The following is a 27,345-nucleotide window of genomic DNA, read 5'->3' as shown; positions in this document are numbered from 1 at the left end:
ATTTACAATATGTACATAAAAAGGAAAATTTTCTCTAAAATAGTTATAAATGAAATTTAATTGTAATATATTTTATATGTACACGAGTTCTCAAAACTCGAAAACTAAAAATAAGGTGGAAACTGAATGTGTTTATAGGTAAACAAAATTTATAATATGTTCTATGATATGCAAAAAAGTTTACAATCAACGTATTAATACTTGACTCACTTCATTATCCAGAACCAACTAGACCCTTCATAAACAATGAGTTAACATATTTTACAAGCAAGAAAAAAATTTGTCAAAATCATTCGCGAAATAAATCTAGAAAAATGTGTTTAAATTTTAGAGGAAAAACATATTTTACAAAACGTGTTTAAGATATTTAAAACGTCAAAAAAAACAATACATATTTCATAATAATATTATTTTATTATAATTGAATATATGTGATTAGTGTTGAAAAGATTGTTTAATAAAAAGATAATGATATTTAGAAAACATTTTTTTAACAATAAACATTGATGATGTGATTGGTCAAAAATTATTCCACAATCAATAATAATAGGGTTAAATATGTTTTTAGTCCCTATACTTTAATCCATAATAATAATCATAGAATAATTTTTAACCAATAACAAATTCACACATTATATGTTATAAAAAATATGTGTTCTAGATATCATTTATTTCAAATAGTAACACCGTACAGATTTTAGTTAGCAGTGTATTGAAAAAAATGAAACTTCTTTGGAACATTAAAACGTACCGTGAAAGCAGGTGGCACGCTTTGTAGTTTCCTACATTTTGGAGGCTTTTCTTTCACCGGTACTGTGTATGTTGTTAAACTCGAAACATCAATAGTGGAGATGAGGGTACTATTATTGCAGGAAGAACACTCCCCTACCCACATTCTACACCTTACTTCTACCTTCTATCCAATCTCACTGTACAACCAAACCAGCTGCAACCTCACTTTTCACCTTGTGTTTTCTTGATATCACTCAGTGTCTTTCTGGGGCTGAAAAAGTGCCACAACATTGATCAAAGGTGAGGATGTTCAGCCTCATTGCATCATTACACCTCAGAGGTTTTGCTGTTTTCCAACTTTGCAAGAGATCAGTGTTCTTTTCCAAAATTATAAGCTTTTTTTTTAAAAAAAAAAAAGATCCGAGCTTGTATAACAGTGTATGCAAATGTAAGGTTTTTGGAAATGGGGCTTCATCCATCTTGTCCCTTATTTTCTAAAATGGCAAAAAAGAAGAAGAAAATTACCCTTTCTGCATAATGTGGTTTTGTTTTATACACAAGGTCGTCAACAGTGTCCCAAGTGGTCGTGTTTTTGTTAGCTGTGGTCATACTTGGTATCATAATGTTATGTGTTGCTAGGATGCTGGATGCATGCCATTTTTATCTGTTTTAATCATGTTTATGTTTTTGTTCCCTATCTGAGGTTACCGTAGGTTGAGATTGAGGGAGATTGTGTCTTTATTTGGGTGGAGTTTGACTTGACCTACATAGGGGTTTCCATGACGCCTTGTTGCAAGGATCACCAGAAATAAAGGACAAGGAAAGATGCCGTCTAGTCATACATTTGGATGTGAGTTTGTTTCTTAGTTGGTGGTAAAATCCCGATTTTAATGCATCATGTCTTTATGATATAGAACAAATGTTTCTCTCATGCTCCCACACTCTCCTCTTATAACTTATCCAAACAGTGGTGTTATTATTGTGATAACAACGTTGGTTGATTTTCCCCACAGCAAACCCCTTTTGCATCATAAGGTACTTATCTCGTTGCTACTCTAACACATCACACATGCTGGATGCTTTGATTGTCTTTCCTATAGTATAGTATATAGTGTTGTCAAACAATTGAATTATTTTGGCCCAGCTGGAAAAGAATGTTACTCTGGCATCCTTTCTATTCGTTGCATATGCTTCCCTCATACATTGGCTTTATGAAAAGGTTGATTTTTCTTAAGAGCACTGTTTATTTACTCCTTGATCTTCTTTTAGCCAAGTTATTACAAGTAATAATACCATGCCATTTTTTTATTTTGCATATGCTGAAATTGTTCTCCATTAGTAATGTGTAGGCTTTCTTTTTCTGATTTCTTTTGTTCTCCACTTTCATGCTTCATGATACTCGATGTCCTTCATGGTAAAGATATGCTGGACTTTCTTTCAGGTGCATTCATTTTGTGCCAAAATTGTCAGAAATCATTCTCTTATTGAGTCATCAACTACAAGGTCAAAACAGCTGGCAGAGTCCAGCTGTTTTGGTCAGCGTCACTACCAGAAACCCAGTTGCCATAGCAATTATTTCTGTTTTGCCAATCCAGGATCATTGATATCTCATATTTGGTCAATCGATTGAGGAGGCAATTCTGAAAGAGGCAGTGCAGTATTTTCCTCTTGTATTCTGTGATTGCTTTTGATATAGGATATGGCTGTTCATACACCTGCAAGTTCATGTTTTGGAGCAAAGTATCAGGCTCTAGCACCATTGAGAATTTTAAGGGGTCTGGTGTGTCTTCTGGTTCTGCTTTCAACAGCATTTATAATGCTAGTGTTCTTTGGCTTTATAAGTGCTGTTATAGTTCGACTTTTTAGTGTCCGTTACAGCAGGAGAGCAACTTCCTTTTTCTTTGGTGCCTGGCTTGCCTTGTGGCCCTTTCTGTTTGAAAAGATCAACAAGACTAAAGTTGTGTTTTCTGGAGATGATGTTCCTTCGAGAGAACGGATCTTACTGATCGCAAATCATAGAACTGAGGTTGATTGGATGTATTTATGGGACCTTGCCTTGAGGAAGGGATGCCTTGGATATATAAAATATATACTTAAGAGCAGCTTGATGAGACTTCCAGTTTTTGGTTGGTCATTTCACATACTAGAGTTCATCCCAGTGGAAAGAAAGTGGGAGGCTGATGAGTCAATCATGCGCCATATGCTTTCAACATTCAAGGATCCACAAGATCCTCTCTGGCTTGCTCTTTTCCCAGAAGGCACTGATTTTACGTAAGACACTTGCCAATGTCTTCTCTTTTTTACCTACCTTATGGCAATCATCAGCAAAATCTTTGTTGATACACTGTTAAATATCTTTGATTCTGATCATTGCTATTTAATCTTGCTATTTTTCTCTTGAAACATCCGTAAAACAAGTTAGGAAAAAAACATGCTGTCACCACTCTTCCACTGGTGACTTTCAAACTAAACAATCTTCATCCCAGTTTGAGTTGATGTAGCATATGTAACTCTGTATGTCTCTTCTGTTAAAAAAAAATTCTTGCAGTGACCAAAAGTGCCTTCGGAGTCAAAAGTATGCTGCTGAACATGGGTTACCAGTTCTGAAAAATGTTCTACTTCCGAAGACAAAGGGCTTCTGCGCCTGTTTGCAAGAACTGAGGGAATCTCTCACTGCAGGTTATCTTGTTTGTCCTTATTTGCTGTCTATATAATTACTGGTAAAGTGTTTGACACTAGTTTTATTCATAGTTAGTCCGTATACTCATTCAAGAATTGTTCATGGGCTACTTTGCTCTTCCCTTTTGATACTATAATGCAAAATCTGCAGCACTGTCATCTGTCTATATCTTTTGTCATTTGCAAGAAAATAAACTTGTGTAGAAGCCACCTGATGAATGTAGGAGATCTTAAATGAGCCTTTTTCTTTCCTTTTGGATAAAATGGCATATATAATATTATTTGCAATGATATCAATCAATAGGAAGTTGAAAGTGTAACAATTGTAAATCATATCATCCTGCCACTAAAATTCTTGTAACTTTTCATTCAGTTTATGATGTTACCATTGGCTACAAAAACCGCTGCCCATCTTTCTTGGACAATGTCTTTGGGGTGGATCCTTCTGAAGTTCATATTCATATTCGTTGCATCCCCATCGATACTATCCCAGTATCAGAAAGTGAAATGTCCACTTGGTTGATAAATAGATTCCAGTTGAAGGATCAGTTGCTTTCCAATTTTCAAATCCAAGGTCAGTTTCCTGATCCAGCAACACAAAGGGACCTCTCTGCTGTGAAGAGTATTTTAAATTGTATGACAATTGTTGCCGTGACAGGCACATGCATGTACTACAGTTTTTCCTCCCTCTGGTTTAAACTTTATGTGTCTCTAGTATGTTCTTATTTGGTTCCAGCCACCTATTTCAATATTCGGCCACAGCCCATTCATACCCTTTTGAAGACGAGATCAAATTGCCACCTTTCAAATACATGAATAGGTGGAAGGCACTGTCTGTTGTTGTATGACTTCTGTTACAGTATACAAGTATGAAACTTGATATTACCATTACCACGTTTTGGCTTATTGTTCTCATTGCTCAAGCATAATTTGCAACTTCACAGGTCTTATGTTTTTTATACCACCCATTTCCTGTTTAATATGTAACAAGTTCTTGTCACAATTAATATTTCGGTGCCAGTGGTTTTATCTGAACAAGATCTTGGCGTGTCAAAGCAATAACATAAACATAGGTGGTTGTGCATGTGCTTCAAAAACACAGGTAAACATTAATTGTTTTTCACATCTTACGTTGATTTCAACTTGAGTTGTACGTACGAAAGCTCCATCTCCAAAGCTGACGTTGAACATTTGCAACGTCACTGACCTAACGTTAAGAACTATTTAAGGGAATTTCGGATAAAGTTAGCCATTTTCAGTTTCTGTAATCCTTATGCTCTATCACCTTTAACATTTATCAATCAGCACTTCCGTGTTAGTTCCAACTTGGTATTTTTTTTACGAACGATAATTAAAGGAAGTTATAACTTATAAGATACCGCCCCGAAATCACGTTCCAAGAGTTCCTTCGGGGCAAAGTTTACTCACATTTCGCAATAATTATTCCCTTTAAGGAGAAACTCAACCGATCTTTATAAGACATATTGTTATAAATTAGTGGGGGTCCCATAATCTTCAACAATATATAATAACTTTTTTTCCCATTTAAGAAGATGATATGTATAATTGTATATTACTTTATAAATATGTCAATAAATATTTTCGGACTTATCCCTGAGGGAATTCATCGTTAGCAAAAAAAAAGGTCAAAGAATAAATTTTACAATGGTAGACAACCAGTTATATTTCTTTCACACGGTGAAAGTGCATTTGAAAAAAATAAATACATAAAGACGTTTTTACATCAACTTAATTATACTTTGCATGTAACAAGTATCCATGCATCACGTAATGCATGAATAAACTAACACAAGTTTCGTTGTTTTAATTTAACTCGCAATTCTAAGATATATATAATTGTGCTAAATATTTGGGAAGAGAGTTTATTGTTCTTAAAAACTGTAAACATGGCGTTCTTACCATACGTACTCTAGCAAGATTATTTAAGTAAAGGACAAAGAAAAAGTATATCATAGTGATAATGAAAAGATACCGTTTTGGGAGATTATTCCAAGAACATATCACAGGTTCGGTTAATCTCACGTCAAACATAACATGCAAGTATTTGTTTGTTTGCAGCTTAACGTTGGTTGCATTATCAACTCGGTTGTTGAATTGATTTGTGAATATGTTTCAAGACACTGACACACACACACACATACATATATATATATATATATATATATATATATATATATATATATATATATATATATATATGAGCAAAGCATAAATATGTACGTTAGTGCACTATTATGACATGAATTAAAGAATAGATGAAAGAATCAAGGCATATCAAATATGCCTGGTAATTATTCCTTTAACATGAACCTATATGAATCTAGAAAATTTATTATAGGAGAAGGTGTATTCTCCATCTAAGTTTCTACTGGAAGATTAGACATGACACGAGACTGTCTTTAGTTGTGGGGATGCTTTATGATCCTCTGCAGGACCACTGTCCTTGCCCTCCTAATGTCACGACTGCACATATCAGCTTGAACTCCCAAATCTTCAACATTCTTCATGAACACTCCAAGCTTTTTCTTGATCTCTTCTATTGCAACTTTCACAGCTCCTTCTTCAATGGCAAAATCCACATTACGCAATAGAGATTGAATCTCAATTTCTAGCCTGTCAATGAGAACCCTAATGCTGTCCAAGTCCTTTATAGCAACATAGGTTCCAGCCTGCATTGAGCTAATCACTTCCTTCTGCCCCTTCAATGCATTTTCATAGTTCTTCCAGAGGGAGTCCATCCACTTTCCCATTGATCCTATTGGGATCGATGTAGCAGCAGCTATTGCAGCTGCAACAGGTGGTGCTGCTATAGCTGCTGCAACAACGGAGCAGATCAAGACTGCAGCAAAAGTAGCCACAAAGATCATGCTGGAAACCTTCCTCCAAGACTTGATGTATTTGAGCTTCTTATCAAGCTTGTTCTTCCTGAGTTGCAACTTCTCAAACATGAGTATCTGGTGCTTGTAAACAGATTGAAATATCTGGAAGAATTCTTCAGTGAAAGGGTCACCAGCTGCCTTGAAATTCTTAAATTCTTGCAATGTCCTCACGTACCGGTTGTCACCCAACCCTGATTCCTCCTCAAACTGTTGAAGAGCCACAAGGATTAGCAGCTGACTGTCACGAGAACGTTTGAGGCACTTTTCCAATGCAGTGCAGAAGTCCAAAGTTTGCAGACTGTTCTCAAAGTATTCCTCAACCAGTTCAAACAGTTCTTGACTTTTCCATATGTCTTTCTTGCAGTCCAAGATTACCTTCACAACTTCCTGGTTCATCTCCAGAAGGCACTCTGTGACTTGTTTTAGAGACTCAAATGAAAGGGCCCGAACTTCAACACCAGCAGCAAGAGTATTGATTACCTCATTTGTTCTAGCTTGAAGTGTGATGTCAAAGAACTGCAAATCAGAATCAAGCTTGCAAGCAGCCTCATAAGAACTCAGCTCAGTTTTGTAGTGCAACAATTCGGTGCCGAGGCCAACAGTAGAAGTTTCAGGCATCTTCTTGCTCATGTGACTCCCCATTCCGCTATAATTCGAATGATCTAATAACCAAAATAAGCCAGAACTCAGAAGTCAGAATCATGTGCCATTAATTCCTTACCCAAGCAATCAAGAGAATGATAACCAAAATTACTATTTTCGGTCCAGAATTCACAGAAAAGAAATGTGATTTAAAAGAACTTCTATCAGAAACATAAATATCATTCCAGTCACTCCAAAAAGACTATAAAAAATGAATAAGAAAATTGAAACAGACCCAAATGGAGAATAAGAAAAAGTTGAGGCCTTTGAAAACGATTGAAGAAAAGGAATCCGGGACAAGGACAATGAAAGGCGATGGAGCAAAAGGTTGGTTTTTTATTTTTGTGATGTGTGTGGGGAGAAAAGAAAGGAAGAGGATGAAGCAATGAAGTTGAGTTGGAGGAGGGTATGCAGAATCTTAAAGGCAATTAAAGCGATTAAGAACCAAGAAATGTGGGTGGGTTGAAATTTTAGAATGGCTTGCACGCATGAGGAAAATGAGGTGTTAAAAGATGGAAAACGCTGCAAGCAACGAAATGACCCTTCTTTTCTCTCTTGAAACTGGACCCTATTGTTCTGTGTTCCCCTTCTTCCCGTTTACACCACAGAGTGCACAATTTTAACGCGCAAAGCAACCAAGTTGGCGATGAGACGAGAGAAAGCGTCAGAAGCAACTTAGCGAAGCTCAAGAACCAGAAGAGCTAGCTTCACCTTAACACCACACATTTACTGAACAACCGACTAAGGTTGTTTGCTCAACAAGTCCCAATGGCTGTCTCAGAACGCGGTGGGGCGCCCAAATTTCTCTACTCAAATTAGTTTTACTTTACAAGCTCCACTTTACAGAGAGAGTATTTTAATTATTACAAAAGTTATCTTTGGTATATATAAAAATAATAATAATAAGGTTTAATGGTTTGTTTTGTGCCGAGGTGTGTCAAATTCGTCTTCTTTTTAGAAAAATGTCAATTTCGTTCCCATACAGAAAAAATTTATATCAATCAAGTCATCTTCGTTAAATACAAACTAATGGTGTTAAAAACTTAAAGTGAGTTTTGAATAATAACTATTTCATAGGTCCGATCCCTGATATTACAATGGATAAAGTGAATTTTGAAAGCAACGATTTTCAACAAATATGTGGATAAAGTGAGTTTTAAAAACAATGATTTTCAACAAATATGACTTGATTGACACAAATTTTTTTCTATATGAAAACGAAATTGACATTTTTTCTAAAAGGGAACGAATTTGACACACTCCAAAACAAAAGAAGCAATTAAACCTAATAATAAATATAAAGCATGTGTAAAAATTTATTGGGCGTTAAATATAGTTGGACTCCAACCTTTTTTCTCCATATTTCATTTAGAATGGAAAAGTCACACATAAACATATTCTATCTCACATCCTTTCAAACATTTTATTAATATTTTATTCTATTTTTCATGTGTTTTTTTTATTGATAGGAATAAACCACTTTGTTTGTAAATTTACTATTCAGTTACGTATTCAATTTGCAATTAAGTAATAAGTTTCTTTTTAGTCATTTGTGGTGATTTAGAAGAGCTATGTTTATACAAATTGGAATAGGTTTGGTAAGATGTATACTGTAAGATGTATTAAAAGATAAAAATAACTTTACATTTTATTTGAAACTATATTTTTCAATGTACATGAAAAGATGAGTTTTATTTTATAGAAAGATTTCCTTTTAAATAGTGGAGATTCTCTTATACATTATAACTTTTGACTTCAAAGGAAAAAGGTAAATGATTGTATTAAAAGATTATTAATGTGATCGTTTTTTAAATTTTTTCATATGTCAAATGATTTATGAGAATGTTCCCTCATATTATTGAAATAAGTTATATAAGATGATGTTAGAAGATACTAATAGGTGTTAGTTCTTTAAATTAGTCTTTCTAACAATTAATTATATGTAATATTCCATGGTTTAGTACTGTATGTTGACATTTAATTTATTTTTTATATGTTACAATTCATGTTTTATTAACTTTTAGTATCTATTATTTTAATTTTTTTGTTTGTAATGATCAGTATGTTGTTATATTCCATGGTTTAGTACGGTATGTTGACATATAACTTGTTTTTTATATGTTACAATTCATGTTCTATGGTTAATTAAATTGAAATGTTTTATTAGCTTTTAGTATGTATTATTTTACTTTTTTGTTTGTAATAATTAGTATGTTGTAATGACTTCATGAATGAAATATATATTTAATGACTTGATCGTTTCTTAAATCTACTATTACACAGATAATTTATTGTGGGATATGATTTTATTTTCTTTAAGTAAAAGGCAAAAAGTGGTAAAACACATAATGAAAAGTCACATACAATTCTTATTAATGACTTACCTAAACAATAATATGTAAATTGATTACAATAGACAAAGTGGTTCACATCCTCAGCCAATATGAAAGAATATAATGTCTACTTACGAAATGTATTCTCACCTAAAATCATGGTGTCATGGTTCATCGATGAATCGGATTGAACTTCATAAACCTATATTGTTTCAAAGTTTAAAATTTTTTGTGTAGTTTCATAGTCCCACTTATTATGCTAGACTCGTTAAAGTATTTTATACAAACCTCAAAATTAGAGTTAATGGCCATATCTTCAGTGAGGTGAAACCGACAAAGATTATAATCAAACCAGCAGATTGGATCACTTTATGCAATTTGTCATATGAAGGTCAAAAGTTATTCTTTCAAATCATAACCGAAAACCTTGAAGTTTTAAACTTCATGATTAGACCTAACCTGCATTGTTGGATGATTAGGATGTGCTTATCCATGTGTTGTCATTTTGATATACAAATTTTGTTAAATTAACTCATGAGGACATATTCTTCTTATGGTATTTGAAAAATAAAATTGCCATTAATTGGTCACATATTATTCAACACATGGTAAAATGCAAGAACAACATTTATTTTCTATATGTAATGTTAATTATAAAAATACTTATTCTCTTTGAGATGAACTCGAGTTATCAAAACCACATTTGATTGGGTTGAAATATTTGTAGTATTAACGCTATTTGTAATATTTTTCATGATAACTTTTAACGTTATTTGTAGTATTTTTTTTTAATATTAACTTCTCTCTTTTATAATTATTCAATTTTTATTTTTTAAATATTCCGATTACTTTTTTTCCCAACTAAAGTGAGTTATTTCTAACTAGTTTTGTAAAAGTTTTAATGGAGTTCCGAACTAAAAATATTTTATAAGCATTTAATTAAGTTCTGTAAAAATAAGGTGACTATATAAGTGTGTATGAGATTAAAAAAAAGTTCATTTAGTTTGATATTTGGCAGAATTAATTGATTATACTTGTAAGTCTCCTAAACATGATGTTCTGGGGCTTGTGAATAATTTTGCATTAACTAGAAAACAAAAATACTATAATTATGAACATAGCTTTAAAGTTGTAGTTGTAGAAGAGTATACACATATATAAACCAACCTATGAGTTGCTCCAAAAACGTTATCACTTTACGTAGCGCCCGCAAAACATACCACCATTTTTGCATAATCAAATTCCAATAATGTTTTTTTCTTTTCTCTACACGAATTTACTCATAATAAACGCAATAATTAGTTGTAATCATACACAAAACATTGAACATATAATAGTTTTTTTTTTTCTTTCTATTCTTATTTACGACATCATATTGTGTGAGTGTTTGAAAGCCAGTTACAATTATGTACTTTTCCAAGCAAAAACATGATGGGAGAAAACCAATTCGAATACAAACATATACCATTATTGTTATATATCCACCACGTTTCTTTCACTTTCTCTCCCATAAAGTCTTAAGTATTTAGATATTCATTCCATTAAAATAAAGTTCATACGTAATCTTTATCCTAATAAAAAAGTGATTTGATTATTTAAAATAATTTGCTTCAACTAAACACCTTTGATTATGATCACTAAGATATTATTTTCATCGTCATTGTTATTATTGTCTGTATCAATTTGACCGTTTACAAAACACAAATCGAATACATATTTTGGTTCCAACACCAAACTTATCCAAATTAAATCAATTTTTGTAAGATAATTATAAAACTTTTACAATCTATTACTATCGGTGAACTTGTCCAATATCATCGTTTTTTTCTTGTTCAAGGTAGGTGAATTGAACTTGTACTAAAAAATCCGTTGTGTTTATGAACTAAATAGTTTTGTGAATGAGTTAACAATAAAGCTTCTATTAGGAAGTCAAAAGGTTTAATTCATTCATACAAAATCGACTTATAAGATGAAATTTATATTTATATAATTTAAATTTATCAAAATTTTGGATCAATGTGGAACTAAACTCTGATAATAACTCGATCACAAATAAAGTGATATGTCTAATAAACACAAATCTTATTAAAATAAATTCTAAGTCATAACTTTGACACTATATTAAAAAGTGAATTTTAAATTTAATTCAATTTCATAGAACTCATCTGTAATAGAAGTTTTATTCAATGTATATGTGTCACTTCCAACAAAGCTAATGACAAAATCATCGCGAAAACAAAATGGGGGAAGTCGTGTGCAAGGCATGCGCGTGCTCCGACCAAGTAGGTGTTTTTTAACGTAAATATGAAATCTGAGACCTGGTTTTTGTGAAACGTGTTGCGAATTGATTGGTTTTCACTTTGAGCATCAAGGAGTTGAAACTGATTGAACTGGATGGTATGTTGCTGACTATGACCCTATGTTTTGAAATATGCACTAGATGCTTTGTATGTAGCCTTAATACATAGAAAAATATGTGTAAGGGAACTAAAACTATACATTTCAATCTAAATGCTTTGAAGCAACGCATTTTCTTCACAACTTGATATTCTTTTCTATCACTTCCCACCTTCTTACATTTTCCAACCTTATTTTCATCAAATAAATCTCAATGACCAACAATCATAATATATTAAACAATATAAAAAATTATTTCTCATCTCAATGTTTGCTATAAGATATTTGAATACGAATACTACACTCATTGGCAAATCTAAAAATTTATGATAGAAAATCATTATAAACTAACACGGAATAAAAGCTATACATGATTATTTTGTTTTGGACATTGTCTGCATGTTACGTTGTGATTGCACTGGCATAATAGAGATAACTAATTTCAATTAGCGAAGAACGGGGAATTAAGTATAAGTAAGGATTTGAAGAATGGGTCATACGTAATCCATTAAGATTATCTGATAAATTTGGAGATAATTAAATATTAGATGTTGGAATATTTGAAATTAACTGATGTTGATGGTTGTCATAATTGCATGTGTTATATAAGTGGTCACGTCAATCTAAACTCGTGACCTTTCACTTTGGTAGTGTAACGGAATGTGCTAATCCATTCATTATTATTATTATTTATGGAAAGCAAAGCAATAATCACTCTAATTATCAAAAGCATACTACCTCAAAAAAATAATGTAAGTTCGGCACTCACATTCCAAACACGTGGATCATTTCGTTGAGTTAATTATAAGGTTTGTTGCTCAATTTAAATTACTTGCCGTCTATTATTATTTTTATTTATTATTATTAATTTAGTTTTGAAATTATCTTATTACTTGATATTGTTGATTTCTTCATTCTTTGTAAATTATGGAATAATAATCTAAATAAATTTTGTTTTCTTTAACAAAAGTTCTCTACACATTTATCATATCTGTTGGAAGTCCCACATCGACTAGAGATAAGGCCAATTTATAATATATAAGTGGGGTGTAAACCTCACCTCATATCTTAGCAATATTTGTTGTGGGGTATTTACTTTAAGGGCCATAATATTTTAACAATTTTTTTACAATAAATTATGTGTCATTATTTTATTGGTCCGTATATTTGAAACGGACCAATCATAAGCTAACATATAAGCAATTATAAAAAAGTTGTCAAAAAAATTATTAAAAAAACATTTTCTTTAAATGCAAAACTTTCACTAATGTTGTTGGAGATAATATTTAATAAAAAAAAATTCTTTAACAACTTCTTTTTACAACTTTTTCACAACAGAACACGTGTTATCATTTTATTGATTTGTTTGAATTTATTCTAAAAAAATATTTGAAACGGATCAATCACAAACTACCATATATGCATTGTCAAAAAAAGTTGTTAAAAGACTTTTTCCTAAAAAAATTGTTAAGATATCATCTAGTAATACGGTTTGTATTCTAGTGTCCACTGTGAAGCTTCTTCTCCCATGGAACTTGACATGTGACTATGTTACATATTATTATACATTAAAAAAAGCAAAAACCACCTAGAATAGTGCGAAGATGGAGTTATTCCATGAAAGCAAGAAAGAAGCACTTGCATGCCCGTGATAGGTGGCCCCATACTCCCATGGTATTGCGAATCAGCCAGCGCGCACTTTGTCACGGACTCGTATACTCTCTCTATATAATAACTCTGAGACTTGCAATGAGAGTGAATGTGAATGAGATTGAGCAGAGAAGTTAAATAGCATATTGAGAGTGATGGAGGCATGCAAGAAGCAGGTTTTGATTGTGGTGATGATGGTGTTGGGCATGGTGATGATCCAAGTGAATGCGCAATCGTTTTGCCGCATGCCGAAAGATGGGTTGAAGGCATGCTTAGCAAGTGTGAGTGGGGACAACCCTGTCGATCCAAACTCTGATTGCTGCTCAGCCATTGCAAAGGCTGATCTTCAGTGCTTCTGCCGCTACAAGGATTCGGGATTGCTCTCTCTATATGGTGTTGATCCCAACAAATGCATGCAACTCCCTGTTAAGTGCAAGGTTGTCGACTCTTTCCACTGCTAGACCACCTCATCAACGTTTCTTATCTACTCTTTAACTATGTTTTTTTATGCTTTCTAATGTTATGTTTGTTTGCTGTTGTTGATGTTGTTGTAATGATACCATTTGCTTCTTTCGCTACTAGTTTCTGTATACATCTTATTTTGGTTTGTTGTTGTTAATGTACTTGTCGTTTTCTTTCAAAGAGCTTTTCGTTTTTCTTATGCCAAACAACTTCAACCAGATACTTATATTAACAATACAATAAAAAGTATACAAAAATTTATCGTTCGTGATTCGAAAATTGTACAGTATAATTATATGGTCGAGATCTATGGATGATCAATCATTGAGTTATGATTATAACGTTATTAATCATAAATTCAATTTAAATTATAAATACATATCAAAGTAAAAAAATAATTGATTATATTTAATCTGAATTTAAGATTTTATTATAATTTCTCATCAATTAAATTATTAGTTGGAATGCCTTTGATATATACACATCTAAAGAGTATTATTAGGTGAAAATCCTGGTGTATTGAACCAAATAAAAATTATTAGTTAAACTTATTAAAAAATACATATGCTAGCCAATGTTATCCAAATAAAGGAATGAAAAGGATATGAGTTGAAAACATTCCCGACCGTGTACAACAATCAACAAGTGACCATAAAAGCACCATATTGGACAAGTCAGTTGCATAAAATAATTAAATAAAAAACATAAAATTAGTGGATTAGAGATAACCATTCGCACTATCAACTCTCAGATTTCTCAATTAAATAAAATCTATATAATAATTTATGTTGTAAAAATACGTGGGAGAATCATTTTTCAGTATAATAAGATGCTCAAATAACTTCGCATAGATAATTGATATAATAAAAAAACAATGGAAAGAAAATAAAAAGTAATGGAAAAGTAAATACATGTTTATTCTTACTGTACATGTCACGTGAAATACATTTATTTTATGAAAGACCATTATAAATAGTTGTATTTATTGATTGTTTTTAATTATTTATTTTGACATTTAATTGAATATTGCTTTTAAAACAAATTATGATAAAGTACATCTGTACCAAAATCCTATACATGTTTTGAAGTAATTTAATATATAATGTGACACATACCTAGTAATTTGGAAGATACCAACTAATTTGTCTAACATTTGGGCTTGGAGTTTCACTTAAAAAAATATCACAAGTTGGGTGAAAACGTGGGAGTACTAGAAGGTTCCAAATACTGAAATACAATAATATCCGTTTAAATAAATATGAAAGAAAAAAGGAAAATAATACAATTTAAATTAGGATTCGAATATATTTCTTTAGCTCTAACAAATCATCAATTTTTATCTTTAATTAAATAATTATTTAAAAACAAATCATTTGAAAATTCTTTTAAATTTTTTTTAACATTTAAATAAAATAATTTAAATAGCGCTTTTTGAAACTAAAAAATATTTGAAAAGTTTGAGAAAAAAAAATAAAATTTAGTAATTTATTTGGAAATAAATATATAATTAAATAATTCAAAGAATCATATTTTTTTTTTAAAAAAAATCTTTTAGTTTTCTTTATTTTGTAAAACATGAGAAAATAACTATAATGTTATTTTCTTTTCTTTTCTCTTTCTAATAAAACAAATATTTTGGGCCGGGTTTCCTCTGTGCTTTTGCTTTCGTGGGCCCAACGATAATGGGCTGGCAACTCTATATATGTGTATGATAGAAGCTTAAGCTGCAAATAAACCCTAATAATGTCTGTTTCTTCTTCGCTCCTTAAACTCTGTAGCAGCGTTTCGTTTTCCTTTACATTGTTTTTTGAGATTCTGATTTTGTTTAATATTTGGCATAGGCCTTCATAATCCCAGATAAGCTTCAGTTTGAAGTGCTTATTCTGATTCATGGGAGGCCGAAATTGAATCCTGGAAGTTTCGCTGATAAATGCCTATTTCTGATTCTTATATCAAGGCGTTTACTAGTAACTTTACCATACAAATTCCTGTAAAATCATTCACATTCAAATGCCATTATTCATCATTTCAGAGTTTTTGAACTAGATTGCGTTCTTCTTCGTTCCTCTATCTGTTTCAGAAATTGGCCATGATATTATTCGAACATGTGCATAGGATCAAATGACAGATTGTTTTTTTATTTTATTTTATTTTTTACGTAAAAGTTTTTTGAACTAGATTATGATTTTTTTACTTTCATAAATATTTAATATTTGTATATTTATTTTAAACAATGAAACATTTATAATGTGATACTAAATAAGAAAAAAAAGGATAGTAATAAATCATGAAAGGTATCTTGTAAAAGCATTTCTTTATATTCTTTTTTTAATTTTGAAATATATTTATAATAATTTTTTTCTTATTACATAACCTCATGTGTACTATTTTTGAAATATTTTACTCATTCATTTATTGTATAATAAATGACAAGAAATAATAAAATAACTATTTATTAGAACAAAAATTATTTCTTTGTTCTTGCAAAACAACCTCAAAATAAACCACAGGCAAATACAAATTTCTTCTTTTAAATTTGGAAAGATATTTTAACTTACAATTCTTTCAATTGCAAAAGAAGAAGGTTGGCAACACCTTTTAACCTACTTTTAATTAGTTATTAACATGCCCAAAGAAATATATTAGTCACAGAAAAGATCAAATTTAACTTTTAAATTCATATATATCAAATCTTAAATCATGATTAAAAAATAGCCCCGCAAAAACCCATTATAAACCTGAAAGAAAAAACAGATACCTTATTAATTTTTAAGTATGGTTCAATTTTGTTTTCTTAGTGCTACTATCACACTTTATTATATAAAACAACAAAACCATGTTGAATCAAGGCCCATAAACTCATAATAGACTAAAGGAAACCCTAAATTTCATCTCTCACCAAACTTTACAAAACAACATGAACATGACAACAACACCAACACAGAAGATCGCAGCATTGCAACAGTCGCAAGAGTGACAATTGCAGAAAACTTGGATCTCTAATCGCCAGTGACAATGGAAAAGAACGTCATGCTAATTTCACACAAAGAAATTATAATCTTCGTTGTTTTTATAAATTTGAAGAAAAGCCATTGGACTCACCAACTAGTTTATTACATTACAAATTTAGTCGAGTTTACCAAATTCACAATAAATTTAACAAGTATCCTCCAAAAACAAGTTTACTATCGAATTAACTAACTTGAGAGATGAGTGTCGAAACGTAAAGTAAGTGGTGTTGAATTACGAGTTTGATAACCATGATAACTCTTTGCCACCTTCACTAGCCAGTGGTGTTGATTACTCCAAACATAAACCAATGTCAAAATCCATAAATTTAACTTGGTTATAACATCCTTTCAAACAGTGTAAATGATTATTTTAAAGCTAATTCTTAGATCTCAAAAAAGATGGCTAGACAAATAGGCAAATCTTTACAGTTAAATATCACAAATGATGCTTACTGTAAAATAAATATAGTATGATGTTAGAATGCAAGGCCAACTAAGAGGATTTAAGAAAGTAACGCATCTATCATAAATTAGAAACCATACGTTTATATCATTGCCTAATCAAAATTTTCGAACTCAAAATAGGTCCGTACTACAGACTACAGTATCTTCAAGCAAAGGTTCACATCTACTTGTTGTATAGATGAACGGCAGTGAAGATGAAGAAACCTGCCATCTGCATCACAATCAAAAGAGTACATTACCTAAAAGCCATTTAGAGATAGAACAGAACATACATAGACATAATACCAACTTCACAACTGAAAATTACAGAACCTCCAAGCAAGGAAAACAGGGACATTAACAGAAGGGCCAACCATATTTCATCAAAACTGTTTAAAGCAGTTCAGTCATTAGAAGAAAAAGGTGAACTCTCCCATTTCCATTTTGAAGGGAATTATTAGGTGGTTTAGAACTCCGAACCACCTCAGTTACCACACAAGCTTCAAGTTAGCTGCTTGGTTGAACTATTTTTCCAAATCGTGTACAGAGATCATGTCCCAATTTGTAGATTAACTTAATCCAACGAGAATGAAATAATGGGAGAGAGATCCTTACCATCGAAAATGCTGCTCCATAATAGGGATAAGCTGCTGGTATAAATCTTTCGTATTCATTGTGTCTGAAGGGACGAACAGGAATCTACATTGAAAATTCAACATTCTTTATAAATACTGTTTACAAGACTCTGTTTATTATAATGTATTTACTCCAGCGAATAAGTTTCACAACTGATGCCAAAGATTAGCATTCAAGCTGATTTAATAGGAAGGAACTCTAATTTGGCAATTAATTCTGAAATACAACTGCTTGAACTGTATACGCTTGGAAAAACAACGTACCATAAAGGCAACTTTAAAGAGATAGTCATTACGGATGCATGCAAAGATGTAGAACACAAGTGAATCTAAATGATGCAGAAAAGAGGGATTTTGGTAAAATGGCACTTAGAAATACAAAAAAATAATTTAGAGCACCGGCAATTACCTGCTTTGATAGAGATAAGCTTGTATATCCTAGTTTTTCGTACTCAACTTTAAATTGGAAAACACCATAGACATCTGGAACCTTAAATGATGTGAAATAACGGCCCTGAAAGAGATCAGAAAATCCAGTTAACTTTACATAAGGGTTTATTAGAGAAAAATATGAGTATGGCCATTAGGAAATTTAAAAGCACCTTGCCATTAGTCGACAAAGTCTTCAAGACATAGGGGCTCATCATGTAAAATTGCACTTGAACATCATCAGCTACGTAAGGCTCCCAAGATGTCCCAGACCACTCGAAAATTTCAACAGAGAATTCCTTTACAACAAGATCGGGCAAATGAGTGGCAACAGAAAGAAATGTAATAATTAGAGAAAATGTAACGAACAATATATAAAATTTGGAACATTTTGATCACCAAATCATCATTGATCCTATATATGGCTGGTTCACTAGCTTCCCCAACTTTGTGATGTTGCAACTGCAATGCCTGTATATATCAAAACATGAAGCGTAAACATATTAATTAGTAGTAATGATGCTAAATGAGATGTTGTCAAATATCAAATAAATGAACAATGACGATAAAATTGTCTTCCAGATCTTTTTTCTTACCTTGAGGTGACCTCTTTCATGGAAAACCCATTTGCTAAGTTCGGTGAAGAACTGCTCATTACCTGACTTTTCATGTCTGTTATTCCAAAAACAAAAAAAAGAGTTAGCAAGTATTTTTTTTGCAGAAACTATTTCACTAAAATCAAATTTTAGGTGGGAAAGACAGTCCACGGTATGTTGGGCGTAGTGCAAGAATTGTGCAATATTGCCGATAGAAACCATATATCGATAATATTAAGAGAGAAGGCAGCTAGTAAAGCAGTGAAAAATTGACAAAAAAACAGAGTAAAAAAAGGATTAATTCTTTACTCACTTGGTTGGACTCCCAGCCTTCTGCACACCTGACCTGAAAAATCTGCAGAAAAATTCCAGTTTACAGAAAAATGAGCTTCAGATCTTACATATAAGTAAGTACAAAACAACCCTGATAGACTAGTGAGTGAGCTTCCCTACCGGTTGCTGAACATGCTCAATGAGCCAGATACCAATATCCGGGCATTATTTCTTGCCTACCAAAAAGAAAAAGAGGAGAATACATGAGGAATTACTGCAAAGATTCCCAATTAAAGTCCACATAAACATGCAATGAACAGCAAAATGATTTTAGCACATTAAATGAAACAGGTTATTGTATTCTGTAAACTTAACAACAGATATTTTGAAACTACCTTTTTGTTTATAACTACTGTAAATTGTACTACCAAAAGGGTAATAGCAATTAAAATAATGAAAATAACATCAACAATCAGGCCTTGCTTGTGTATTTCAAATCCATAAGAGCTAGGGTACGTTAAAAGACAACCAAAAATGAACAAATGAGGGAAGTAAATAACACAAATACACACAAGCAATAAAAGTGGAGGATGAAATAATATACCTGTATAACTGAAACTAAAGAGATCGAAGATCCAGTGAGTGATGGAGGACTTGTCAGTTTAGATTTTGGGTTAGCAGAAAAGGCTGAAGGAGATGCAGAGAGAGCTTTCAACACCTGGATTGAAACAAGAAAAAGTGTAACCAAACGAAATGTAAACTTATAAATGCAATATGGCTAATGCCAACATGTGAACTGTGATAAATAAATATTACCAGCCTATTGGTAGGATTTAGTGAATGCCCAATCCCTTGGAAAAGAACTGGAGCCTGTCATATGTAGTGAGAAAATTCAGAAAAGAACACTGCAGTGTGCAAGAAGCATTTGCCACTAACATACAAACCTCACCCCATTTAGAAAAAGGACAAAAACGGCAAAGGAATAAAAAACATAAACTTTATGACCTCAAACAATAGTGCAAGCATAAGTGCTTCAAACACTCAGTGTGCAAAACACAGTTCTTAACAAATTTAATAATTCACTTGCCTCAATCTTTTTGCTTCCCAATATCACGTCAGACTTGATAAAATCATCACTAGCAATCAATGTATGATCCCCTTCAGTAGCAGATACTGCATATCCAGAATGATCCACAACCATGGCAGCCAGATCCTAGAAAAAAATAATAGCAAAGTGTAGGGCTTGAAAGTTGAATGCGCTAACATAACATACAAATAAAACCTAAGGAAATTACAGCACCACTAGTAGCAACTCAGGCCCAATTGGTCAAGGTATATGGGCGGGGAGTGAGGCTACTGATCTTACTGAGGATCAGAGGCCTAAGAGAACGACTATGCGCCCTCATAGTTGCGACGGTTTGTCCATCAATTAACGCATTGTAATTTTTCTCTTTTCTTCTATTTGATTATGTTTGTAATTTTGTTATTCTGTCAGAAACCGTTATGTTTGTGTGGGTGTAGTTTGGCATATATGTTAATGGATGGTAAGAAGGTTGCAGGCAAAGAATATTTAGAAAACCAATTATTCTCCTACGCATTTCTAGAGGTTTCTCCAGGCCTCAAACTCAGAAACTTCTTAATTTCGTTTTGGATCCCCTTCCTTATCGTTTGAGTTGAAAACACAAAAATAACAACAACTAAGCAAATTACAGGACCGTAGTACTGGAATACGACAACCATACATGAAGAAAACCATCTACACAAAATCAATTCAGCTAATAAGATCGCAAGCACCTCATCGAAGTCCACTCCACACTCGGTGGCGATTTCCCTGATTAAATCAGAAGCATTGCTATCAGCAGCAACAATCAAATCATGACCCGAATCAACAAAATCCAAAATTGCTGCAGCATCAATGGATCCTCCAAAACCTATTAAAACACCTTCGTTTCAGCTAGCTAAACATAAAAACTTCGAAACACAGACAAGACAAAACCCGCATATCCTCGAGACCCACTAGCAAAATGCGAACACAAATCAAGATCTCAAAAGCTTTCAGAAAAAAAAAAAGGAAAAATCATAGCAACGAGGGGTGGGGAATGGAAAACTCACGTTCAACGGTGGGGGAAAAGAGAATTAGGGCATCGTAGAGATACTGGCCGTATCTCTGAAGCGCAATTTTGGGGTCATCGGCAAGGTGGAAATGGAGATCGAAGCCTCGAGATTTGAGGGAGTTGAAGAAGAGAGAGTGTGAGGATTTGATGGCGAAGTCATCGAGCAAAACGAGGACGCGCCGATCTGAGGGTCGCTCTGGGGTGAAGGAAGTGCAGAGAAGAGGAATGAAAGCGAGGAAGATGAAGATGAGCTTCGACATTGCTACCAACAACACTGCCACACCTCTCTCCGCTGCGAGTCAATCACAGACTTTCTCAGAGTCCTCTTCTTCTACCTCATCTTTCACAAATTACCTTTTTCACCCCCTTAATTAATCAAAATTATCATTTTCCCCATAGTTAATGGACTCGGGCCACTACAGCCCAATTCTGCCTCCACCCCCATATGTTTCTTCCTGCACTCCCGTATAAATAAAACTTTTAATTTTATCCTTTTTTATTGTGCAAAAAATAATTGCACAATTTAAATTTATTTATATAGATTATAGGAAGAAACTACCCAAAACGTACCGTGTTAGATTAAGTTTTTCCATTGTATTGGATTATTGTATATATACGAAATATTGTTACATCAAATCATTATAATTTTAAGATGTACTTATCTTTTTCTGAGATAAAGTTTGTAGTTGTTTTTTAATTTCTTTATTTTTTTAACAAACAAAATAACGGAATAATTATTATATTTAAGTAAGTAATTGTAAATGCTTCTTAGTAGGAACTTCTAGTTATTTACTTAAAAAAAAATACTTTTTTTTTCAGAAATCTTTGTAAAAAAAAAAAACATTGACAATTTCTGAATTTCCACCAAGAATACCTCAATTATAAATGTATCAAACATAACAGAATGACGAACATGAAGTTTACAATGTGTACAATTCATGAATATCAGACAATGTGTTAAGAAAGAACAGAAACTGTGTTGTTCTTAACACTTGTCTTGTGATGATTAATCTTGTAGAAATAATAAACACAACAATTGAAAATCCTCGTACCACTGAATGAGAATTTGAAAACCCAAGTTCAGTGGCTTAACTTCTTGACTATTGTGGCCATGTGTTTTCCTTGATACTCTGCAAGGGCATGTTCTGTTTGACTAGCTTGCCTTGAGCCATCGCCAGCAAAAACTCCAGCTCCATACGGTGACCCACCTCTGATTGAATCCATTTCGAACATTCCAGCACCAAAGGTGTAACCAATAGGAACATACAGCATTCCATGGTGGACTAACTGTGTGATTGCTGTCCATCTATAATAATAGTCATAAAAAGCAATCTTAATCATTGTTTGTCTGTCTCCCAATCATGATGCTTACCATTAAAACACCAACAGTACTGCATAACTATAATTGCTAGGTTTCACTGCTTCATTCTACACAACAGTGCATATGGTATTGCATACAACTTATTCGCTCAATTGTCTCTGACAGGACACTGAACATTTTCAAACAAGGTTTGCTAAATTCAAAGTAGTTCAAAACCAGCTTTTATGGATGTATTTTAAATCTAATTTAATCTCAGAAAACTATCTTCTAAACTGAGATTTATACCATATGATGTAATTTATATTTTGTAATCCATATTGACTATTTCTAACATGCATCAATCAAGGCTGAAATAAAGGTTTTTTTTTTTTTTCTTACGCGGTTGTTTCTTGACCTCCACCCTGTGTGCCAGTGCTGACAAAGAAGCCAGCAGGCACTCCTGCCAGCTTCTGCTCTCTCCACAACTGACCTGTTGAATCGAAAAACGCCTTCATCTGTGCTGCCATGCTTCCATACCTTGTTGGAAATCCAAACAGCAAGCCATCAGCCTCCACCAAGTTTTCAGCAGATATGAGTGGCACCGAATCATCCTTCTGAGGTGCCTTCATGAGTTGCAAGACCTCCTCAGGAAGTGTCTCCACCACACGGTACAACACTCCTTCAACTCCTTCAATTGAATCAACCCCTTTCTTCAAGGACCTTGCCAATGACTCCACATGACCATAAGTTGAGTAGAACACAATGAAAACTTTCAGCTTTTTCACTGTTGCTGTTGCCGGTGCTGTTTCTGTTGCTGTTGTTTCCCCCTCCTGGTTTGTGGTAATTGGATCATTTGCCGGGATTGGACTTTCAACACTAACTGGATCTCTTTCTGATACAGAAACTGGTGCCTTTGTCTTGCTTGGAAAGCAACCACCTCCTTTCCCCATTGAAATTCAAGCCTCTGAGAATACTGTCGTTGATGAAGATTCTAAAGTATAAGGCTACTCTTGTCTTACTTGCCAGACAAGATACAGAGACAGATATTGGAAGAAGAAGAAGAAGGAAACAGATAGAATGGAATAAAATGTTGGTTAACTTTGCATCATAGGTCTGCCTAAACTGCAATAACAAAACAAAAAGAGAGGAAGAGAGAAAACGTGTAACGTGAAGAAGATTGGATTTGACTTTACCTACGAACTACTTTAATTATTAAAATAAGATGAATTATAAATTGGCTATTGGCTGGCATGCTGCTTCTTGAATTGTTAAGTCAGTGATCACTCTTCAAGTAAAAGGTATATTTAATGGATAAATATACTTTGAAAACATTTTTTTATAAGATTTTAATATCGTATCTGATTCGTTCATAATGGTGTTTATGATTATTAATATTATTAGTGTTTATGATTATTAATATTATTGATTCTGAAATAATTTTGGATCAATATACATAAAATATTATTAAAATATCATTATTTATATTTAATTTATCAAATAATTACAAGATTTCATTAAAATAGCTTCAACACATTGTTTGTTGTGATTTATTTGTTGGTGAAAGAGTGCAATGTGGCATCTTAATAAAACTATAGCAGCCTAATTAGACAAAATGGAAAGGAATCAAATGATAAGTCTGGACTCAGAAGAACATATTAGTAAATGAAAAGTTCCTTTTCATTGACAATTTCAAAGTGCTATTTCTTGAAGGATAATATTTTTTTTTTAGTGGTGAGGAGGTAGAAACTGAAACTCTGATTATTGTTTTCCTTGACAGATAGCAATTAATTTCTATGAAAATAATATATTAGTTTCCTTAATGATGTGTAACAAGGCATTATTTTTAAGTTGTACCTAACTCGGAGTTGGGATTATTCCTTGCACAAATGCAAGTGCACAAGCTTTCAAATTTTAAAAGTCTACAAAGACTTCTTTTTTCAAACATCATCATCATTTTCAAACATAATTCAGAATAACTTATCCAAACTTTCACGCATATACTTCAAATCAGTTTAGTAATTTTGCATTGTTCTTCTTAGGTGTTTAACACTGGATATTGATGCAATTTATACCTACATATTCTTTCAAATTTTGTTTCATTTTTTATAAGAATATATATATATATATATATATATATATATATATATATATATATATTATTTTTCAAATTGATAGCAACAACTCCTCAATAATAATCACACAAGTAATATATTAGTGATCAAAATTTTGTTGACAAAGATGACACATAACATATGTAATAAATATCATTTAAAATTACTATAATATTGTCATCATGAATTTAATAGAAATAACTATATTAACCATTTTATTTTATAAAAATAAGATCAGATTAAAAATTCAAAATAATGGGACGAGATTGGAAAAATTATTACTATACTCACATAAAAAAGGGTGTTGTTCTCTCTACCTCCTTCATTCACCTCCTCATTATTTTCATTTATTTCAAAAATATTCTACATATCTCTACTATTTTCTTTTATTCCAAAAATACCCTACACCTCCTCACTATCCTCAACCATCTTTCCCTTTCTTTCTCTACATTAATGGAGCATTCACATGGTTCACATCTGAATTTGCGATATATTACAAAATATAAAATTCAGAGAAAACTTTAATATTAGTACTTCCACCATTTTCATTTTATAAAATTAAAAATTAGATGCAAATACAAAATAATAAACATAATAATATTAATAGCAAATAATGAAATATTATTATTATTATATACTAACTTTATAATGACGAAAGAATTAAATAAATTATAAATCTTTAGCAAATAACTTTTTTTTTTATATTTTAAGTATTTAATAATATTTTTATATTATTTATCTAATAAATTAAATATTTAATTCAAGTTTTTTGAGTCAAACATGTCGGTGAGTTAAAATATAATATAATGTTAAAAATTATAGATATTATAGGTGAATAAACACACACATATATACACATTTTTCTAGAAATTTAGAACAAAATTTTACCATTTATTAAGTAATTTGAAAAGAAAAAAATATATTTAACAACGAAAATAAGATTAAATCAAACTTTTTTAAGAAAATATATCACAAGTTCAAATTTGAGTCATGTAAATACTCCATTAATATAAAAAAAGATTGTTAAAGATAGTGGGAAGGTATACGATATTTTTGAAATAAAAGAAAATATTGAAAAGGTGTAAAAATATTGAAATAAAAAAAATTAGTGGAGAGGTGCAAGACCCATTTGGAGAGATAGAGGGAGCAACACCAAAAAAAAAAAGTCCATCTAACCTTGAAACAACTAGTTATCTTTCTATTTTTCTTTTTGTGATTTTGGTATTAACATGTGACGTATTAAAATTCTTAACCAATTATATTTATTTCGTTGTTTCATCTTTTGCCCATCAACCCAATAACGAGTTGGTCAATTCTTTTTTTCTTTTAATTCAATTTTTCTTCCTAATTTTCTATCAAACAATAAATCGACACAACTCTTGAATCTTTTTCCTCTAAAACAAAGAATTTATGTGGGTTCACCTCTTTATTTAAAAGTTGAGATACCATTTTATCATAATTTATCAATACAAACACTTAAATTTAATATAATATTTTTATTAATGGTTACATCTATATGTTATTTAATTGTTAAAATTAACAAATAAATTAATTATTGTTGGAAGTCTCACATAAGATAAAAGGAAAGATAGATATAGATTTATATACACATAGATAGTTCTATTGATAATTTTGAAATGGTAAAAAAAACAAATTTGTAAATAAACTTAAATTTGATTTTTATATTTAATTTTTTTCTATTATTTTTCTTGTATTGAATATCATTTTACTTTTCAGTTCCTACATGCCTATATGAAAATAATTGTGCTTTATTTGATTTGGTGATTTCTTGTAAAAAATATATATATATTTAAACACTGATCTTTATTTTGATATTCGTACAAACATATTTTATCAATATTATGCTTTCAATAATCAGTATCGAAACTAATTTATATTTCTTATATAAATATATAATTTTTTTTGTGTGCAAATTAGAGAAAAGGAAAAACTATCAATGTCTACACTTTTTTAAGTGGAGTGGGTGGAAATAAGAGAAAAAAAACAAATAACATAAATAATGAGATGGTGGTGTAGTTAGAAATCTTGGGGTTGCATACGCAAAACCCGATAAGATCTACATGTGCCCATTTTACATTACCACTGATGTGGCCACATGAATGAGATGAAGAAAACTTCCATTAACTGACATAGAATATTAAGTTCATTAAGTAATATATTTAAATTTTTATATTAAATATTTAATTATAGCTTAGATAAAGATTGACTGAACCATAAATAAGTGGTATAAGATTACTTAATACTTTATCTATTCACAGGCTTTTAACATTTTACATATAAAGAATACTTTTATTTTAAATAATTTAATACTAAATTTATTTTATTGTTTATATTTTATTTATTATAACTAAGATTATGCAATTTAAATTCGTGTATACATATACGAATGTTGTTGAAGATTTTATATAGTTACTCCTTTGAAGTGGTTTAAGAAAAAAAATAGTTTATTTTTACTTTAATTTCAAACTTAAAATAACATTATATGAATATAAAGATTAAATTTCATTAAAATTAGTGTCAATCTAGATGTGATCACACTTTGTTAAGTGAAAAAATTCACTAAAACTGTGGTTTATATTAAATCAAATCATCCAAAATGTTTAAATACTACGAATG

The 27,345-nt window shown here is 31.6% G+C and overlaps 5 protein-coding genes across 7 annotated transcripts; 2 read left to right on the top strand and 3 right to left on the bottom strand.

Moving 5' to 3' along the window:
* The first annotated feature begins 749 nt into the window (after positions 1-749).
* LOC106776327 (probable 1-acyl-sn-glycerol-3-phosphate acyltransferase 5) lies at positions 750-4,315 on the top strand. 3 transcript variants are annotated; one of them, XM_014663767.2, is made up of 6 exons: positions 750-1,032; positions 1,446-1,582; positions 1,701-1,767; positions 2,174-3,003; positions 3,281-3,411; positions 3,785-4,315. In XM_014663767.2, exons 4-6 carry the CDS (start codon positions 2,432-2,434, stop codon positions 4,225-4,227), a joined length of 1,146 nt encoding a protein of 381 aa, XP_014519253.1. In that variant the 5' UTR covers positions 750-1,032; positions 1,446-1,582; positions 1,701-1,767; positions 2,174-2,431; the 3' UTR covers positions 4,228-4,315. The 3 variants fall into 3 exon arrangements, with proteins under 3 accessions (XP_014519253.1, XP_014519244.1, XP_022633975.1); XM_014663758.2 differs by lacking the exon at positions 1,701-1,767; XM_022778254.1 differs by lacking the exons at positions 1,446-1,582; positions 1,701-1,767.
* A 1,373-nt stretch (positions 4,316-5,688) lies between these two features.
* Positions 5,689-7,704, bottom strand: LOC106755737 (UPF0496 protein At4g34320). Its single transcript, XM_014637948.2, has 2 exons — positions 7,189-7,704; positions 5,689-6,973 (listed from the first exon to the last, which is right to left on the bottom strand). Exon 2 carries the CDS (start codon positions 6,951-6,953, stop codon positions 5,832-5,834), a length of 1,122 nt encoding a protein of 373 aa, XP_014493434.1. The 5' UTR covers positions 6,954-6,973; positions 7,189-7,704; the 3' UTR covers positions 5,689-5,831.
* A 5,734-nt stretch (positions 7,705-13,438) lies between these two features.
* On the top strand, positions 13,439-13,994 carry LOC106755908 (putative lipid-transfer protein DIR1). The gene has a single exon (XM_014638136.2). It carries the CDS (start codon positions 13,489-13,491, stop codon positions 13,792-13,794), a length of 306 nt encoding a protein of 101 aa, XP_014493622.1. The 5' UTR covers positions 13,439-13,488; the 3' UTR covers positions 13,795-13,994.
* Positions 13,995-17,210: 3,216 nt separating this feature from the next.
* On the bottom strand, positions 17,211-21,630 carry LOC106756618 (dolichyl-diphosphooligosaccharide--protein glycosyltransferase 48 kDa subunit). Its single transcript, XM_014639115.2, has 13 exons — positions 21,296-21,630; positions 20,978-21,114; positions 20,271-20,396; positions 20,000-20,053; positions 19,788-19,901; positions 19,364-19,419; positions 19,224-19,265; positions 18,911-18,986; positions 18,714-18,785; positions 18,488-18,613; positions 18,295-18,399; positions 17,866-17,949; positions 17,211-17,482 (listed from the first exon to the last, which is right to left on the bottom strand). Exons 1-13 carry the CDS (start codon positions 21,555-21,557, stop codon positions 17,435-17,437), a joined length of 1,302 nt encoding a protein of 433 aa, XP_014494601.1. The 5' UTR covers positions 21,558-21,630; the 3' UTR covers positions 17,211-17,434.
* A 525-nt stretch (positions 21,631-22,155) lies between these two features.
* On the bottom strand, positions 22,156-23,778 carry LOC106755242 (probable NAD(P)H dehydrogenase (quinone) FQR1-like 2). Its single transcript, XM_014637358.2, has 2 exons — positions 22,997-23,778; positions 22,156-22,603 (listed from the first exon to the last, which is right to left on the bottom strand). Exons 1-2 carry the CDS (start codon positions 23,545-23,547, stop codon positions 22,378-22,380), a joined length of 777 nt encoding a protein of 258 aa, XP_014492844.1. The 5' UTR covers positions 23,548-23,778; the 3' UTR covers positions 22,156-22,377.
* Between the last annotated feature and the right edge of the window lie 3,567 nt (positions 23,779-27,345).

Source organism: Vigna radiata, chromosome 2 (assembly GCF_000741045.1).
Source record: "Vigna radiata var. radiata cultivar VC1973A chromosome 2, Vradiata_ver6, whole genome shotgun sequence".
Classification (NCBI taxonomy): domain Eukaryota; kingdom Viridiplantae; phylum Streptophyta; class Magnoliopsida; order Fabales; family Fabaceae; genus Vigna; species Vigna radiata.
Note: the sequence above shows the minus strand (reverse complement) of the source record. Positions and strands in the feature narration are given on the sequence as shown.

Bases quoted from the DNA above. Each gene is read 5' to 3' on its own strand.
- LOC106776327 (XM_022778254.1), top strand. From the start codon at position 2,432: ATGGCTGTTCATACACCTGCAAGTTCATGTTTTGGAGCAAAGTATCAG. The intron at 3,004-3,280 runs GTAAGACACTTG...AAATTCTTGCAG, and splicing joins CCAGAAGGCACTGATTTTAC to TGACCAAAAGTGCCTTCGGA. The intron at 3,412-3,784 runs GTTATCTTGTTT...CTTTTCATTCAG, and splicing joins GAGGGAATCTCTCACTGCAG to TTTATGATGTTACCATTGGC.
- LOC106755737 (XM_014637948.2), bottom strand. From the start codon at position 6,953: ATGGGGAGTCACATGAGCAAGAAGATGCCTGAAACTTCTACTGTTGGC.
- LOC106755908 (XM_014638136.2), top strand. From the start codon at position 13,489: ATGGAGGCATGCAAGAAGCAGGTTTTGATTGTGGTGATGATGGTGTTG.
- LOC106756618 (XM_014639115.2), bottom strand. From the start codon at position 21,557: ATGTCGAAGCTCATCTTCATCTTCCTCGCTTTCATTCCTCTTCTCTGC. The intron at 18,786-18,910 runs GTAAGAAAAAAG...TGATATATACAG, and splicing joins ATGAAAGAGGTCACCTCAAG to GCATTGCAGTTGCAACATCA. The intron at 18,400-18,487 runs GTGCTTTTAAAT...GATCTCTTTCAG, and splicing joins CTTTGTCGACTAATGGCAAG to GGCCGTTATTTCACATCATT.
- LOC106755242 (XM_014637358.2), bottom strand. From the start codon at position 23,547: ATGGGGAAAGGAGGTGGTTGCTTTCCAAGCAAGACAAAGGCACCAGTT. The intron at 22,604-22,996 runs GTAAGAAAAAAA...CTATTATTATAG, and splicing joins GGAGGTCAAGAAACAACCGC to ATGGACAGCAATCACACAGT.